The 18,442-nt window shown below is 40.5% G+C and overlaps 2 protein-coding genes across 4 annotated transcripts; both read right to left on the minus strand.

Moving 5' to 3' along the window:
* Positions 1–359: 359 nt before the first annotated feature.
* LOC146301033 (B-cell receptor CD22-like) lies at positions 360–4,795 on the minus strand. The gene is made up of 10 exons (XM_084669143.1): positions 4,753–4,795; positions 4,022–4,378; positions 3,581–3,886; positions 3,214–3,477; positions 2,861–3,127; positions 2,168–2,434; positions 1,779–2,081; positions 1,551–1,638; positions 1,366–1,426; positions 360–1,232 (listed from the first exon to the last, which is right to left on the minus strand). The coding sequence occupies exons 1-10, from the start codon at positions 4,793–4,795 to the stop codon at positions 777–779; spliced, it is 2,412 nt and encodes an 803-aa protein (XP_084525269.1). The 3' UTR covers positions 360–776.
* Positions 4,796–5,445: 650 nt separating this feature from the next.
* phldb3 (pleckstrin homology-like domain, family B, member 3) lies at positions 5,446–18,181 on the minus strand. Of its 3 annotated transcripts, XM_084708612.1 has the most exons (16): positions 18,165–18,181; positions 17,757–17,824; positions 15,471–15,617; positions 13,930–14,075; positions 13,396–13,503; positions 13,098–13,226; positions 12,441–12,569; positions 11,665–11,838; positions 10,752–10,862; positions 9,351–9,444; positions 7,927–8,110; positions 7,625–7,712; positions 7,164–7,295; positions 6,704–6,920; positions 6,466–6,551; positions 5,446–6,259 (listed from the first exon to the last, which is right to left on the minus strand). In XM_084708612.1, the coding sequence occupies exons 4-16, from the start codon at positions 14,071–14,073 to the stop codon at positions 6,125–6,127; spliced, it is 1,731 nt and encodes a 576-aa protein (XP_084564738.1). In that variant the 5' UTR covers positions 14,074–14,075; positions 15,471–15,617; positions 17,757–17,824; positions 18,165–18,181; the 3' UTR covers positions 5,446–6,124. The 3 variants fall into 3 exon arrangements, with proteins under 3 accessions (XP_084564738.1, XP_084564739.1, XP_084564736.1); XM_084708613.1 differs by lacking the exon at positions 18,165–18,181 and having other exon boundaries at positions 15,471–15,604; positions 17,757–18,002; XM_084708610.1 differs by lacking the exon at positions 18,165–18,181 and having other exon boundaries at positions 17,757–18,002.
* Positions 18,182–18,442: the final 261 nt, after the last annotated feature.

The following is an 18,442-nucleotide window of genomic DNA, read 5'->3' on the forward strand; positions in this document are numbered from 1 at the left end:
AGACAACACGTAAGGAAACACTACATTAAACAGACACGCACTGACAGTAACTAGATCGAAGGGCTAGATTGGCAGACATACAGTGTGCTTGTCTGGGTCAATGGGTCATTTGTATATTTTATTTTTTTACTGACACTGTACACATGTGATTACATCACCAGTGTCTCACTGTCTTAATGAATGACAGTGTGAATACATTGACTGTTTAATTGTGTTTACTTTCTCCTGACAATTTTTACTGTTGAATCTGGAATAATCTGTCCGGAGAAACAACTGATACAGTGATTTATACCTGTCATATTGTCCTGCTGATTTGTTTTACTGTGGAATCAATCAAAATGAAAACGAATCAATCAAAAAGAACAAACAAACTAAATTAGTGTTTATTTTCAGAATTTCAAGTTCACAAAACCTTGGATGTCACACACGCCGTTTGATTAATATTTTGTTACAGAATGTAGTTATGGTCTTCCATATTTATTGAAAGTGCACATATTTTGTCACTTCTGATAGGTCCATAATTCAATAGTCAGTTAGGGTTCAACATGTATCAGTAAGCATCAAAAGGCAAATATAAAAATCCTAATAAACCTCAAATTACCTTGTTAATTAAATATTGTATAATGTAGATATAGAAACCATACCTCTTTAACTCACACTCCTCATCATATAAAATGTCAGCTAACTCTTCTGAACCTATTTCATGTGTTTCTTCCTCCCTTCCTCGTCCTCTTCCTCAAGCATGTGCAAATGACTCATCCTGCCTCCCATTAACACTAGCTATGGTCTGAACTTGACCCATTCATGACCTTCCCATCACACAACTGCTGCTCTGTGGTCGGCTGTGACAAATAATCAACTCCAGTCTTAGGAGGACTGTCCTGTTTAGAATGTCCCTGCTGGGCCTCCGTATGCTCAAAAATGGTCCCACCCTGCAGCTGTTGAACTTCATCCTCTGCTGGCACTGGTCCGGCTCCTTTCGTCCCCTGGATTAGGGCTGCCTCAATCTCTCCTTTTTCCTCCACCCGGCTACCCGCTCGAGACCGTTGACTGATGGCTGTGTATTCAGATGTCTTGGATGACACCTCCTCTTGGACGACCCCCACCCTGGACTGGAATTGGGTGTCTACATCGGCGTAGTGAAGGTCACCCTCACCATCCCTGTCCTCCCCAAGGAGCCCTGCCAGAATGGGTTGGTTCTCATGGACCCCATCTTCCTCTTGAGTGAAAATCTGAAGAAAGAACCCTTGATGAGAGGCTGAGACTGACCTGGACAGTCACAAACTGTCCCAATCGCCTTCAGCAAGGCAGGCCTTCCTCATTGGCTTATTTTGTGAAACCACTGTCATTCAAATTCACATTTACCTTATTGGTTACTGCTGTGTCTTCTGGTCTTTGTTGGGGTAACTTCTGGCAGTGTCTCTTACTGTTAACAACACAAATACAATGTAAACAGTCCAAGTATATAATTGTAGATGTTTATAGACCCCATGAAAAAGATGAAGTTACTGAATGTGTGTGTCATGATCTGTAAGCACAATATCACTCACCAGTGGCTGAGATGTATGAAGACACAAAGGATCATCATCCCCAAAGATCCCGCCGCTGCTCCAATCAAGATAGAGAATGTGTGGAAATCTGCATTCAAGGCACAGGGGTAGCTCACTTAGTAAAGTATAGAGATGCCGTCTTTGGGCACATTTTCATTTTCAAAAACGTATACTGTAAGGGAACAGTCTGTACATTGGGGAACTCACAGGGTACATTCTGTCACCTACCTGTCCATATCTGGGTTGCCACCGATGAGACATTCAAAGCTAGGTTATCAAATCCTATTGAGTTGTTACTGAGGCAGACCACTGTTGGTGTATACTCTAATGACTGCCGTACAGTGAGGGAGCTACGCAGCTTGGCAAATCCCAGGGTCTTTTCCTTGATAGCCAATTCATTCGATTGATTGGCAGACTCCCCATCTATCTGCCACTCCAGTACAGGCAAAGGGTTCCCTTGACTTTCGCAATAACATCTAATATGTTGAGTGGTTCTAATGCAGCGGGAAGACGGTAGGATCTCTGGAGCAACTATGTGGGAAAAATATAAATACATCATTAGGATTACTGTGTTAAACATGTGGCATATGTGTTAGAAATAGCAACAAGTTACATACATGTTACATCTACACTGACAGCTTCTGAGTATTCAACTCCATGGTCATTCAGAGCCTCACAATAGAACTGCTCCCTGGACAGTTTGGTCACATTAAAGGTCAAATCTGGTCCAAATTCCACTATATTTTTCTTCCAACCATTGACTCTGTACCAGGTGTAGTTCTGCACAGCTGGGTTAGCATCACTGCTGCAGGTCAGCATCACAGAACTGCCTTCTACCACTGAACCAGAAGGACTGACAGACACTGAGGTGTTCCTGGGGGGATCTAAAATGAAAAAAGCAATTAAATATTACAATTTAAGTTGATATTTACTTTCATACCATCTTTGATTTACTGCACAATAACAAAAAAGAAACATGCATGTAATCTCAAACTTTTAGTTGGGAAAAATCCTGCTTAAAATGTCTCTAAGAAGTGATTTTTTCAATGTACTACACAGCTGGCAGACAACACTGCAATCGACACAAGTGCAGATTCTGGGTTGTCACGCAACAGGGACAATGATTCTCTGTCATCGGTCCAGACACAATCTGGTCACTTGTCTCAGACCGTTTGTCACAATTTGACTGGCTTCCAGACAGTGCTGTAATCATGAATTAACACTGACATTATCATTATAAAATGGAGTCCATGGATTCCCTCTCATACACTGCTTGTTTCTGTACCTCCTAAAATATGAATGAGACTTACATTCGATGTCCAGTTTAAAGCTTGATGATTTTTTCAGCCCATGTTCATTCAGTGCCTCACAGTAATACTCTCCACTGTGGCTTGAATCCACCCTGTCAATGATGAAGCTTTGTCCAAATTGTATTATGTTCTCATCCCTATTGACTCTGTACCAGGTGTAGTTCCTCACTTCTGGGTTAGCATCACTGATGCAGGTCAGAATAACAGAGCTGCCCTCTATCTTTGAATCTGAGGGGCTGATGGAAACTGAGATGTTCTTTGGAGGATCTGGAAAGTGGGAGACAGACATGACTGGCTGAATGTTACACACAGTTTAAGAAGTTAAAGTGGTTTTTACACGCAAAAAATCTTACACTGGACATCTAATTCAATAACAGACGAGTTCTCTGCCCCATGTTCATTTCTGGTTTCACAGTAGAAATGTCTGTTTTCCTCGGAGACTTGGGTAGTTAGCTTCTTTCTAGAGCCCACAGAAATCCCCAGGTTCCCATCCGCTCTGTACCAGTTGAAGGATTTCACAGCTGGATTGGCATCACTGTTGCAGGTCAGAGTCACAAAACTGCCCTCTAATACTGAAGTGGAGGGACTGACAGACACGGAAGTGTTCAGGGGAGAATCTGAGGAACAGAGCATGAACAAAGCCTCAATAATTTGATAAAACAAGATCTACCAATTAACACATATTGTACAGTAAGATGATAAAACAAATAACATACTTACACAGAACAGTGACAAACAAACTTCTTTCCGTTGATAAGTCCCTGTTACCATCTTGTCTTTGGTAAAGTGCTGTGCATGTCACCTTCTGTCCATTGTGAAGGTACGAAGCAGTGAAGGTGAGGACGGAAGTCATGAGATTATCTTGGTTTTCCTGCAGGTTTTCTTCAGTGTCACCTAACCTGGGGGTCCATGTCAGAGTTGGGGGTAGAGTGGGGCAGGGGGCTGCAGCAGAGCAACTCAAACTCACTGGAGTCCCTTCCAGCACTTCCACTCTGCCTGGAGTTAGAGAGGGTTTGGCAGGAGTATCTGAGTGAAAAATTACACGCAAAAATCCAATATCAATTGTCAAAGCAGATACAAATGAGTTGATTAGAAAAACCCAACGTACATTTTTTTAGATGATCAAGGAAAATGCATAGGTTTTAAATAATGATACACTACCTCTAGTTTTTATGCTGACACTTGTGGCAAAATTAAATTTCAGAGCATTGTCACACTCAAGTCTAAAGTAATAATCATCCTGTAGGTGAGACGGGAAGTTATTCAATATTGTTGTGCAATCCTTCTGAACTAGGCTTCCCGTCAAGTTTCCTTGAATGGTGTTCTCTGTATTGGTAACACTGGAATCATAAACTTGCACCCTGTTCCAACCTCTCCTCCATTTTCCTTTACATGAAGGATTTAAATAGGAGTGGTATCCAGTGAACAGGTGGAAGGAGCAGGGAATTATTACACAGGAGCCACTCAGAGCCTCCACACTTTGAGGTAGGAAGACAGCCCACTCTTGGCACAGAACACCTGGAACACACAAGATTTTGACACTAGTATGATAAAATCAACAGATTTATCAGAAATTGTGTAACATCTCAAGTGCATTATACAGAGCTATACTTATTATATGCAAGAAGGACATGTTTTGGAAGTAGTATGCCTTTCAACTTTGTGCATGAGTTCAGACAAACACGCTTTAGGTCAACAACCACACACATTTATTTAATGAAATTGGGATTTATCAGGGAAATTATGCACCTTTATGAAACATGAAACAAAGTTGACATGTGATATTTTAGTTCAGACAGTACCTAGTGTTTCCAAGATATGGCCAATCAGGTGCAACAGTGTATTTTAATACCAAAACAAAAAATGGACTAGGCCACCCTCCTGTTACCCACCTTGCAGAATGAAAACGATCAGAAGTCTCACAGCTGCAGTCATATTTATGGGTCAGAGTGGAGCAGATGGGCTTGGAGGCTAGACACACAGAGAGGGAACAGACTGACACACAAGCTTCCAGACATGGTCAGACACCCCCCCCACACACAGACAACAGTAGGAGCATTGTATGATTTCACTTCAATTACGATTTACAGGTATGACATTTTGCTGATAGGACAATGGACTATTAGTGTAGTTTCTGCATCTAACCCAAGGCAAGATCTGATATGGCATTTCAGTGGTCCACTTTCATGGGCAGAAATGGACAGACGTTCCACTGATGAGTTGTTGATATGAAAATGCCTTGGTGTGTCTTAACAACCTGAATGTATGTCATACACAAAGTGATGTCTTGATCAGTCATTTATATGTAGGTGTATACTGCATGTCTCATATTTGCTGATAGAACATTAGCAGATCTTACCTTATATCCAGTGTCTTTAGCTGTATCTGTATTGCAGTCCTCCTTGGTTGCCAGCACAGTAGACTAACCTCTGCACGACCCAGGAGGGTCTTGCCACAGAAAAACTACCAACACCCAAGCTCCTCCCAGACACAAGTGAGAACACTGGCATCAGACTGTTCATTATAGCAAAGGTTTTCAAATGCTAATCAGACGTTCAAAGTAGTGTATAATAATTAGTAATGCGTGCATTTACAATTGTTTATTCTAGTGCAAATATTTAATTATAGTATACAAATTTGTATTAGCCTTTATGTAAAAAAAAAATAACAAACACAAAAAATAAACACCAAGGCTTTATAATAGATACAAGCAATTGTTGCACGGTGAACTGTTCTCTCTCGACACTGTATTCCACTACACTATACATAGCCAGTTAAACTATTTTATTAATCAAAAGGAACATAAATATATATCCCTGTTACATTTAACAAAATATAAATGTTTATTTGGATAATTTTGCAAGCATTGCTGTATGGGATATAAGAGTAATGTGGTTATTCCTGTAAGCATAGCTAGTCGTTAGTAAATAATCTTACTGTAAATAATTATACACGTTTGGTGAATTTATTTTATTTATTTAATAACATATAAAATTGTGTGAATGCAATTGCATGAACAAAATGTTTTCATATGTCACTTCATATGGCCAACTCTAACCAAGATTGTAGTTTAGTTTTCGACATCTCAGCAAGGTTGGTTTCTAGTACTCATACATCTTAATGTCTTCAATATTATGTATCACATTCAGTACAAAATGGCTGCATGTTGGGGGGAGGTTATTAAATAGAAGGTTGAAGGGTCCACACGTAAGGTCAGAAAAATAAAAACTCTCAGTGATACAATGGAGTCTGGGTTGATTAGCGTCAGTAACGGCTATGTTCATCTGTTGCCGTGACTATTACGTCTATCCAGATCCTCATGGCTTCGGAGTTGGGAGCTACCATGAAGAAGAGTCTCTCATAGGTCTTCACACAAAACGTCTCACTGGGCCTTGGTGACTGGAAGAAGGGAGTGTTGGAGGGAAAAAAGGGATAATGAACTTGGATGAAGGGAGAGAGTTTTCCCATTTCACCAATAGAGACATTGCAGTGAAAACGGTTTTATATTGTATCATGTACATAAGTTTACATATTGAAACAGTGGCAATTATTGAATTCACTGTAACCCATATATATTATTCTGAATAGACTGTATAAGTGCTCACTGTTGTGGCTGTCCGTAAATGGTCGTAGTACACCTCCTCTATGGCCTGGAAATAGATCACTCCTTTTAGTTTCCTTTCATCACAGTCTGCAAGAAAACCAAAATCAAAATCAGTATCAAAAGTGTAATTTTGAATAGCCTGAAGAACCATATACAAATTGAAATATCCATGCAAACACCTCATTGCATTTGCACTTAACGTACCAAAGCATTCCAAAAAAAAATCACGCCAGCATCACCTGTGTAGTAGGCTAGTCGCCTGTGGTCCATGTCAAAAAGGAACCACCTCCTCTTCCATGTCTTCACACGTCCCCCTCTTTTGGTCAGGAAGCCAGCGCAGAGCCGAGGGGTCATCCGAAGACTCAAACACCCTGTCACACCATGACCTAGAGACTCCACGTGGGCTCTCAGGTCAAAGTTTGGCGAGAGGAAAAGAGGGAGGCTCTTCTGGGGGGGCTGGAGAGAGAAGGTTTTTTTTTTTTTTTTACGTACAAAGAAGATCAATCTCCAAAGGAATTATTCCTACACTTGAACGTATTCCTTGTGAACTTCCTTGTTCAAGCTCATTTGACTAGAGACCTATCTGCTGTTAATAATAACTATCCTTTTCAACAGTCCTCTACTCGAGTATCTATAGTAGAGTACCATTATTACCAAATGGCTTCTTTGGAGCTGGACTAGATTGCAGGTGAGGCTTACCTCCAGGGAGTTAGCTACAGGGCTGGATATCAGCTGCTCCTCAGGCTTAGTCTGGCGCAATGCTGGCTCTGTTCTAGCTGGTGAGTCCACCTCAATCTGTTTCTTCTCATTTAGCAACTTCTGCCTCTCCTCCTGGACCAAGATATGAACACGCACATGGTTTGCTTCATTAACACTGTGGTGGCGACCCCTAGTGGAGATGTTTGATGTCGTGGGTGGCGTGTGATATACATACATATTTACTATTTATATATACTATACACTATGCTTTTCTATTTCCAAACTCGCAAAAGTTTTTATCTAACTGTATAAAAGTATAATATATAAATAATATTTTATAACATATTTTGTCTACAAATTGGGCATATGGGCACACGTTTTCCTGCACAGTCTCAGTATACAGCAGGCAGATGCCCCTTCCGATTGAACGGAATATGTGGATAGTTGTTATGGTTACCCACCCTCTCTTTGAGCAGCCTCTCTCTCTCTACCTTGGCCTCCTTCAGCCTTTGCTCAATCACTGCAAGGTCCAGAACATCCAGACATGGGCTGAGGGGGAAAGACATACCATCATCACCAGACACCTTCATCCTCCTTAAAACACACATGGGGGCAGAAACACCCGCGTAAACACATGCAACTCTTTCCATGTTTGTCAATCAGTTATAAATTCACAGCAGCCATAAAAATACATTCCATCATTTGTCTCATCAAATTGGTCTTGTTTGCCATGATAAACGGTACACAGACTTCCAAGACTGACCTGGCAGCACGGGAGCTACTGGCACTGTTAGAGGGGGTAAGGAGACCACTGACATGGCTGGGCCCTGATCTATGTCTGTTGCTGTGCAAGTTGCTCGGCCCAATGCTGTGCCTGTTGCTGTGTCTGTGGGAGGGGAGGGTGGGAGTGAGGGCCTCCTGGCTATCTGGTACCGTTCTCACAAATCCTGTTTGAGTATGTGTTTGTGTGTGTAAGAGACAGAGACAGAGACAGAGAGAGAGAGAGAGAGAGAGAGAGAGAGAGAGAGAGAGAGAGAGGGGACATGTATAATTAGAAATAAATGTATTACATAAGAGAGGTGGAGGACAAGAGAACAAGAGATGGGAATGGATAAATTGCAGATGGGAGAAACCAAAAAATGTTCAAAACAAAACATGTTCAACACAAAACAATACAATGTAAAACAATACAAAGACATGCCATGATGATGGTAAGGTATGATGGTACATGTATATATGGAATCGCTACATGCATTGTTTGTGTTTATCCAAATAGTTCTAAGAGACAGAGAAACAGACGAGATAGGAGGAGTCAGAAACTGTGGTAGTAGAGAACCAATCAGAGCTAAACACTTGCCTACTCTTTACCAAAACTGCAATCATGAGTAATGTAAATGTCCTTCTTTATCAGTATTTCAGTAAAGTTTATACTCCACAATGACCAGAAAGGTATTTTCAGTAATATAAGCTTTTTAAAATTGTTTACTGAAACAAGTGACTGTTTCAACAGATTGTGTTTGTCACAGTCAGTCTGTGGACAAATTCTTGTTTGTTATGAATGAATTCAGGGTCTTAGTTTGAGTAGCTGCAGGGACAGCAAACATACAGTTGTGCTGACAGAGTCAGAGACTGAGTGGAAGCTATTGTTCACACTCTGTAGCTGCTGCCCAAACGTTCATAATGACAGTTTATCAGCAGAACGGGAAAATAATATATTTATAGGTTTAACAATGTGTTCCTGGCCTTAAAACATTATAATTTGAATACATTTGCAAAATAAAATAATTGGTTATTTTTCTGGTTATTTTTTCCTAGCATACAGAAATCCATTGTCATGAGAAAACATACAGATTAGCCTGCATGTGTGTGCTTGACTTATATCATTGCAAAATAACATTTGTAGCCCCATTGGATAACGATGAACAACGTCAAAATGACTGGTGTGGCTCTTTAAAAGGCTTGGTGGGTTCACTGACTCATCTTGTTCATACAGGTTAATCCTGCTCCCACTGTACCATTGCAATGCTAGTGCTGAAGGTATTGACACACCTCAGTCTACTGAACTAGAGGCCTGGGGTGGAACTGAATAAACAGAAACATAAGAGAAGCAAAGAAATACAATTATGTTCTGGGATGATCTAAAGTACACAAAGGGGTATTAACTGTTGTAGTCCAAATACAGCTCACCTTGCACTGAAAGTGGCCTGTCATTGAGTTTGTTGTTGCGATGTGTGCTCCATTTCCTGGGTAAACTGCCAGATTCCTTGTATGGTTCCTGCAGCTAGGATGACATTATGGTCAGTTACTATAGTGCTGTAATTACTGTCAGGAAAACAAGTTAACAGAATTGCTGTCTATCACAATCCTTTAGCAATCTGTTTGTCAACACAATTTCTATTTATGGTTCTGCTGTACCTGAGATGATTTGCTGAAGGTTAGGCGTGAGAGTGATATCATGCAAGGATCAGTGGGCTGCTTTTTTCCATTTTAAACGGTTTTTATTTTTTATTTTTTTACTAGAATGCAAGGCAGAAAAACTGCTTTAAAAGGCACAAGGCCAATACCAAAGATAAACTGAAACAACAATGACTGTAAGCCACAAGACGTGGGGGCCATGTAACTTTGTGCCATTCATTACCATTGCAGTGTCAGCAATATCCCTTGACCAATAGAAGTAGACCTATGTTTATGACACATGTATTTGTGTATCAGTAGCAAAACTCATTCCCACTCTTACAGTATGAATCACCTGAAGTTAAACATTACCCTTCACTTTCTTTCATATCTCTAACTTCGTCCCTCCCCCCCTCCCTTCCTTACAATCACGTGAGCCAAAGCATGCATTCCTTATTAACCGGTCTGTTGAAAACCACTGAAAGCATGAGATAATCAAGAAAATGTTCCTCTTTCATGAATTTCAACAGTATTTAGAAACATTATTCAAGCATGCCATATCAATTCTCATTTGCAGTCACACACGCACACACAGGCATTTAAACTGTGCCTCAAAGATTCTAAACTTGACTCCCTTCAGCCCTCCCTCCCTCCCTCCCTGTTTCCTTTTCCTTACTTTGCTACTCTAAATCAGCACAGCTTATATACTTTACTTTCATTAAGAAACGATTATATTGTGAAAATAACTTTAGGTTTAGATATTTTTGGGTCAATGTTTAATCTTACCATTGATGTGGCGTACGTTAAGTCACTCCAGCTCATCTTTCGTTTTTCTCCCCTTTTGCCCTCATAGTCACCCTCCCCTCTACTGGTCTACTTTCTATGCTTTGCCTTCCTCCTTCTCACTTAAGTGTTCTCTCTCACTCTCCGTCACTATATCCCATTCATTTTCATGTCCATAATAAGGGGCATGACACTGGTTCAACAGCAAAGCACATCATTGACCATTTAATGTGAAAACAAGCATGTGTTTATGACAAGCATTTGTACATCTTGTTTATACAAGTACATTTGTATTTTATGAACGCAAATGAACAAATAATACATTAGGGGATATAATGAAAAACGGTATGATTCCAAATGAATAATCATAGGAAATAATATGGCGATACAGATATTTCTCGGTTCTCTTACCCTTTGAGTCTTGTGGAGCAGTTTTCGTCTCTCATTTTTTAAGTCAGTCATTTGTCGATCCTTTTCTTCCTCCATCTCCGTCAGCTGCATTTGTAGCTGCTGAACCCTCTCCTGAAGATAAAACAGCACTACATACACTGAATTATCACTCAGAAGAAATACACGTGTGCTATTTCAACCACAGAAAACGAATGTGCTACAGAATGTAGTACTGCAAGTAGACCTACTCAAGTAAACTTGAGTAGGTTTCTCAAGTTTATTCAAGATTTCACAAAGACCTATTATATGGAAGACAGAGGGAGGAGAAGAGAAAAAGGTTAAGGAGTGACAGGTCACTAGATGTTTGTGATGTCACCTCAGCACACAGGAAATAAACAGTCTGTCAGAGAAAGAAAGAGCGCTGGAGAACGAGAAACTATTTCAACACTCTTCCTTTCGTAATCTAAACTCAGTTTTGTCCAAACACTTCTAACTCAAACTCATAGGGTCCCATGGCAGCATTTGATGTAATTACCTAACTTGTTTCTGCAGTCAGGTGACAGAGGAGGCAGATCTAGGGAGTTCACCCTAATGTCAGAGATCGAAAGGAGAGCTGTGTGGGAGGATGGGAGATCTGACTGTGGTGAAAATTGAGGGGGGTGATGAGAGAAAAATATGTGTAAGTAGTGGGGGAATGCGAGAGTATATATTTGTAAGAACAAGAGAGACTCTTATTGTGGGTGTACACATGGCGCTAAAGTTAAAATGTGGTATACTCATGGAAAGCCTGAATATTGGTTAATCTAGTTATATTGGTCAATGTAAACACAGACTTAAATCACATGACAGAAAATGACTGCCACCTCAAAGCAACAAAACAAGCGTTGTAGTGGCTGTGTGTAATTAAAAGTACTTCTGAATTCTGGCATCTCACCTGTGCATTATTGACAGCATGCTGTTGGTATACTATCTCTCTTTGCATTTCTCCTCCATTATCTCTCTCTTTCTTCATTCCTCCATCCACCTGCTCTACCCCACTTTCTTGTTCAAGGACACGAAACTCCCAGTCCTCGAATGCCCTTGCTGCAGCATCCATGATATCTTTTTCCTGCACAGAAAGTCGGTGTAGGGGCTCAAACAAGGTAATAATTTAACAGTTAACATATATCCACATAATAAGCATAGATCCACATAATAAAAGAAACAAAGGGGATGATCCTTTGCTGAGGATCAGCAAAAAAAAAAGAAAAAAACACACAGGAAGACCTCGCGCTAAGAACAGACAGCAGACCATCCAACTATGACTACAGTTATAGACTTAAATATGAACGGCACATTCACCGCAATGTGAATGTTCAAGACAATGAACAGGCTGTGTCCTCAGTCCTCTGGCTGTACTTCAGTGACACATCAGGTTGAACAGGTATTGCATACACACCTCCTATCCCCGTACAAAACACTGTGCTTCTAAGAGACAACATAAAACAAATAATAGCACACTGACTAATACTCTTTCACCCTTGGGAAAGCTGTTTGGTTTTAAGACATCAAGACAGGTTAGTTCTATTAGGTTAGTTTACTTCCCATCTCAGAAAGTCTGGTTACACAAAAAGACCACTCCTGTAGGTTATGCTATAGCAACAGGCAACACTTTAGAGCAAACGATCAAACGTGTAGGGCAAGTGCCTTTCTTTAAGGTAATGTAGTCACCTGTTGCAGATCCAGCAGTAGCTGTTCTCTCTGGCTTTCTGGATGACCAAGGATTAGCTTCTCCTTCTCCGAACATCTCCTACTCATCTCCTCTATCCGTGCCCTCTCCTTCTCCAGTAAAGCTTGTTCCTTTATGAACAAAAAAGTTGAATGAGACCGAGAACCCTTTCAGGACATTGATGCATTTGTTTACTTAGGTGTACCTGATAAAGTGACCACTATCTAGTACTATCTGGGTAAGAACCTATGTTGCCTCCAGAACAGCTTGAATTGTTTGTGGCTTGGAATCAACAAAGTACTGTAAACCTCCTTAGGGATTCTGTTCCATGCTGCTGACTTAAAAGCATCACGTCAAAGCTTGAGATAGTCTCTATTTTGTGCATTTTCCTCATTTGGAAAAGTGTAAACAGAAGCCATAAAGGGAGGTACATGATCAAAAACATAGAATAGTTACACTGTGGAAATTCAATGGTGTTTCCGACTTGGTGAAGTGAATGCCCAGCGTTCAACAAATACATCAGTGGCTTAGCTTGTACCCCAGAGCGTTTGCTGGAATCCATGAGCCTGTTTGCGGCCCTAATGTGTCAACAGCATTATCTACAGTCAATCCAATGCGTCTCCATTATACTCCACAGAAACTATCTAGATGACGCTGACCTGCTGCCTGTGTGTGGACTCCCTGAGTCTGGCTTCCCCCTGCAGCGCTTTCAGCTGCTCTTCATGTCTGTGTAGCTGATCCTGTTCAGTCTGCAGCTCTCCCTGAAGCAGAGCAATCTCCAGCTGCAGCTGCCCAGACAGAGCAATAGATAGGTGTCAAACACTTACAGAAAAGCGACTCGTACAAAGTTAAGGGGTCTTTATTACCCCTTAGAAGTATCTAGTGTAAGTAATACACTCAAGTTGTTGAAAGGCTTCTGTTTCCATTTATACATTTCTGAAATAACCAACATCTGACCTCGATCTTAAGCTCCTCCCTCTGCTGGTCGATCTCTGCAACACGCGTTTGGAGCATGGAGGGCAACACCATCTTCAAACATCCCATCTCTGAATTTTGAGTTTGGGGCTGAAGTGAAAAAGTAGGCGAGGTGATTATCCTAAAAGTTATAAAACAAATATCTCTAGAAGTGGGCAACATAGTTGGAGTAAGATGCTCCTGGTGGATTTACTGTCCACAGCATGTAAGTGTTCAATAAAAATGATTTAAAAGTGAATTTCAATAAAAGCTCTAGCCTAATAAACGTCATGGATTGAGCAGACACTTTTATTATGACATTATATAAGCAGACACTTTATTATTCCCCATTGGATAAATATTACAAATAAATTAATAGATGCAGCAGATTATCAAGGACCAGAAGTGTACCGTTACAATAACACTATAGTGGTTACTGCCAAAGAACAGTCTTGAGATAAAAAAGCAGTGCAGTGTAATATACACATTAGCATCATAAACAGCTCAACCTGATAACCTGATAAACCCACCCCTTACCTCACTCTCGGTACTGCTGCTCTCTGTATCCGATTCTGCCCCTGATGAGGCGGGACTCTGCCCTCCAGTCAATCTGGCGACCCATGGCAGTCGCAGAGGCGGTTCCCATTGGCTCCTGGGGCTGTCAACATTGTGTCTGGGCATTTCTAGGAAGAGGGAAGGGTTTATGTGCTGTTTAAAAGGTCCTAACTGTAGGGACATACTGGTTATTGTTGTAATCTAATAGGGTGCAATGTAGAGGGCATATAGGAGATCAGATGACAGTTCAAAGACCACACTGGAACAGAGTCATATTACATAACCACTTTACAAACTACACGACAATAAAAAGATGTATCGTAGAACATCTAAAGTAAAGAAGTGAAAGTAACAGTGAAAGAAAAGTGAGAATGCAGGCTGTGGAGAATTTGGTTGGGTTTGCGTTTCAGGGTTTGTTGGCTCAGGGATTTACAGTTAGGAACGACTGAGGCATGGTAAACAAAGTGTTCACTCCTATGCTTTTGAAGTGCATTGAATTGGTACACAACTTTTGCAATGTACATTGTAAGATGATGTGCAACTAGATGCGAGTGATTGTGAAAACACAAAAGAGAAGCACAGCCTTTCATCCCTTTCACAGTTGTGCCCCCTGTTTACCTCACACAAATACTGTTTTTGTTTTTTCTTTTTGTGCACAGGCGCTGGCATTGCCATTGTGTTGAGTAGATGTACTCAAACACACATTCCCACCCCCTCAATTTTTCCCATTCTCCCTCGCTCCTTATTAGGGCATAGGGCCGAGAGGAGAAGTGCTTTGGAGATAAATATGAAACTCAGACATGAGTGAGGGGGTCCAAACACAGACTAGTACACTGATTACAGTAAGAGAGACTTTGGGAGTTTTAAAAGGTCAAAAGCTAGTGTCATATTTCCACAGATAAGTCAGAGATGGTGCTGAATACAAATTCCCAGAGTTAAGGAGGGACATCCAAAATAGGCGCATTTATGAACAAAACTTACTTTTGCATCTAAAAATAAAGATTCTGTAAACATGCATTTTTCTAAATGACTTATCTAATGCAAACACTAATTAGAATAGCATAACACAATCACATTTATAGATACTCTGACATTTAAAATAAGTTATGCTTTGTTAAGTATAGCCTACAACATAACGGTAAAGCTAAAATGAACAGTGGATGTGTAGTCTAATTGAACAAAAATAATATTTCCAAAAAACACATCACCGAGATGTCAACACGTGTTTTAACCACTAGTCAGATAGAGAATTCAGATACATTGTCAACATGGAGAGAGATTAAAAGAGACATTTAGGATCCTAAAAATAAAATAGATACAAAAAAATGTGTTTTAATTAGAACAGAGGTGTGTCATCCACTAGAGGCTCTAGGGCCCCACTACCAGCAGTATTAGGAACAGGAGGACAGATAGGAAGTAATGCACAAAGGAAGTTGAAGTGTGTGTGTGCGTGTGTGTTATATAACCCTTATGCAGAGCTGACACAAAGCAGAACTTGCATACCTGCTAAAAAGACATCCTACCTCATTGAGACCTTTTCTGCTTAGGGAAGGGTACCAGCAACAGTTTCCAACGGGCTTCTCTGGGTTTTGGTCAACTGGAAGGCGGCTATAGGATTCAGTTGAAAGATGGTGCTGTTCTTGATGCCTTGACAACCCTGTGGAAAGTCCCTATTCCAATGATGGACAAAATAAAGGAGGAAATGAACTGGATGAAAGACATGGGAGTCATATATCCAATAGTTGAAAGCCACTGAGTGGTGTGCAGGCATAGTAGTTGTGCCGAAGACCAGTGGTAAAATTAGAATATGTTGATTTGACTAATTTAAACAAAATTAGAACGCAGAATGTTTTGTCATGTTACAATCAGCCTCCATTTTCTTCCCAGAGCTCACGAGTGGCAACACACCTTACTCCATTCCTATATTATGGAGTCAAGGGGGATGTCAAAAAGACCAAGGCATACCTCAGTAAACTACCCGAGCCAGAAGGCTTAGGCGGTGCAGTCACCAATATTATTTCAGTGACGGCAAGGGAGGGTGAGACCAACAGGTGGTGAGGTGACAACACAAGAGATACAGGTTATACCACAAAGGTAGTAGGCCAGCCTGAATTGTTAGAAGACTTTGTCCCTTGAGTGATTGGTAAAGACGGACTCCACTGATGTACTGGTGCCTCTCATCAGAGCACACATCAGCTGTAAGACACTGAGCACTTAAATGAAACAACTTGATTTTATGTTGTTGTATCTTGCTTGTATATCTGAGTCATGACATTTACTTTTTCTACATTTACATTTCAAAGTGGCCCCTCTATATCTAGAAGGGGAGATGTGGTCATCATGGGTTTTGGTTAGGTGTGTCCTGGGGACATACCGTAGTTGGCAGGACATGCGGAAGGGTGGTGGAAATAGTCTACAAGCAATGACGTGTCTGGTGTTGTATTTATACAGTGATCAATCATACCACTGGGCCTAGAAGACAAATCTAGACTGAGTTCTGAACTCATCCATTGACAAGCTCTAGGCTTTAGCAGCTTCAAAACAACACAGACATTATTATTAATATTATTACTACTACTACTACACATTATCACGCATTTATCAGTTCTTAGTGAGCTGTTGCAAGACAGCACTGTAAAATCATAATCCAGGTGCACTAGAATACCCAGTCCTGCTCTTGAATAATCACAAATCTGTGTTAGGAATAGGGGTTAGGGTAACTTCCTTAAAAATAATCTATTTTTCTTTAGTACTCCTATAATGTAGTGGATGTTTCAATACTTGTCTAACCAGCAAGGCTGGATGAGCTGCTGCAGCTGGCACATGACAACTACCAGAGACGGAATAATGCACTGAGCGGACTGGCTATTTTTTGTAAATTAGTTTGCAGCCAGTTTATTTTACTACAACCTACAATTGCTAGTAGTAGTTTGATTTAACATGCAAACAAAAACAAATAAACTCCCCTGTCCCTCTTAATATGAGAGTGGATTCTTTCATCATCCCCACAGGGCCCTGAGATAGAGCAGGTGAGAGGTGGCCAGTCTAGACTGTTGCTAATTGTAGCCTAGCACAAAAAAGGTAAGAAATCCTCGCTGGTGCAACTACCCTCACTGGAGTTCCAGAGCCTTGAGCAAACTATTCACATGTGAAGTATAATTAATAATGACTCACTCACTAATGATAGACAAGGTCTCAGACAGATTTTTCAATACCAAAACAGGGGCATGGGAACACAGCTCATGTTTACTCAGACCCCCCCCCCCCCCCTCCAGCAATCTTTTTTCTCTCAACCCTCCTAATCCAACACTCCTTTTTTGTTTACAATCTGTGTGGAGGGTAAAGGACAGATTGGACTAGTATACAAATGTAGGTTATGTAAACTTACTGTTAGTAAGTCTTACTATTCTGGAATCAGTGGTTCAGGAATCAGTAAAATAATATTTAATGTAAGACAGTGATATACATTTTAACACAGACACATCTAATACTATTTCGGTTATCGGTTATTAATATATATTTATATTATGAGTTCTTAATATATGTTATGTCAGATCTCGACCTACAATTGAGATAATCAGTCAAAAACAGACAGGAGTTCAATAAGCTCTGCTCCATTCTATATTTCAACCTGGCCTCTTTCCACTGAACCAGTCAAGTTCATAACAGCCTGACATCTATAGGTCACGACACGCTTTTATTATTTGTGACTAAACACATACAAATAATTAACAGGTCACTTGTTACAGTGGTCATTCAAGTAGTTAAAAATCACACCACGCTGAAAAAAAAAGTAAAACATACCGTACCTTGTGAATATGGACACGTTGGTGGATGAAAAGTCGAGTTGGTCCACAATTTTATGAATTACACGGTGCTAAAAATAAAAATAAGAATGGCTGTAGTTACTTCGTGTCCCGTTCAACCGCGTACGTCTCTTGAAACATTTGTCCCCTGTATCTCGTGTGCTTCGAACCTATCCCCAGTATTTGTCTTCGACTCGAAATGACAAAACAGTGAGCTGTCGGCGTCAACAGGTGACACGGTATGTGAGAAATTAAGGCAGACGAGGCTTGGCTAGCGAACACTGAAAGTGGTATGCTTGATAGTAGGCAACCTAAACACGGCCATGACTTCGACGCAGTGTTTGTTGATAAGAGTTCGTGTTAAAGTGTGAATATGAGAATAATACATTTCCGATTTCCCCCAAAACTCACCAAGTGAAAAACACTGACAATGTACCAACCCACTAAACGAGTGTTCCGTGCTGTTAAACATGGCTTTCAATATGATCTGGCTCCCTCACTCGCTCTAATGTAGACTGTCCTGAATTTTGCCATCGAATTAGAAACTTTGTAAAGCTGTTGCTAAATATGATGTAGTTCTCTGTTTGTTTAGCCTGTTATGGTTAACCTCACCTGGGATTTCAAATCTGATGATTGAATGTTCTGAATCTATAGACGTGGATTTAAGGTGAATAATAGTATTTGATTGA

This window comes from Hypomesus nipponensis, chromosome 2, assembly GCF_054491055.1.
Source record: "Hypomesus nipponensis isolate SF chromosome 2, ASM5449105v1, whole genome shotgun sequence".
NCBI lineage: Eukaryota > Metazoa > Chordata > Actinopteri > Osmeriformes > Osmeridae > Hypomesus > Hypomesus nipponensis.

Coding starts and splice junctions, on each gene's coding strand:
- phldb3 (XM_084708612.1), bottom strand. CDS start 14,073: ATGCCCAGACACAATGTTGACAGCCCCAGGAGCCAATGGGAACCGCCT. Junction 8,111..9,350: donor CAGGCCACTTTCAGTGCAAG/GTGAGCTGTATT, acceptor ATACTCAAACAG/GATTTGTGAGAACGGTACCA. Junction 7,296..7,624: donor AGAGGCTGCTCAAAGAGAGG/GTGGGTAACCAT, acceptor ATCTTGGTCCAG/GAGGAGAGGCAGAAGTTGCT.
- LOC146301033 (XM_084669143.1), bottom strand. CDS start 4,795: ATGACTGCAGCTGTGAGACTTCTGATCGTTTTCATTCTGCAAG. Junction 2,435..2,860: donor CTTTAAACTGGACATCGAAT/GTAAGTCTCATT, acceptor TTTTCATTTTAG/ATCCCCCCAGGAACACCTCA. Junction 2,082..2,167: donor TGTCAGTGTAGATGTAACAT/GTATGTAACTTG, acceptor TTTCCCACATAG/TTGCTCCAGAGATCCTACCG.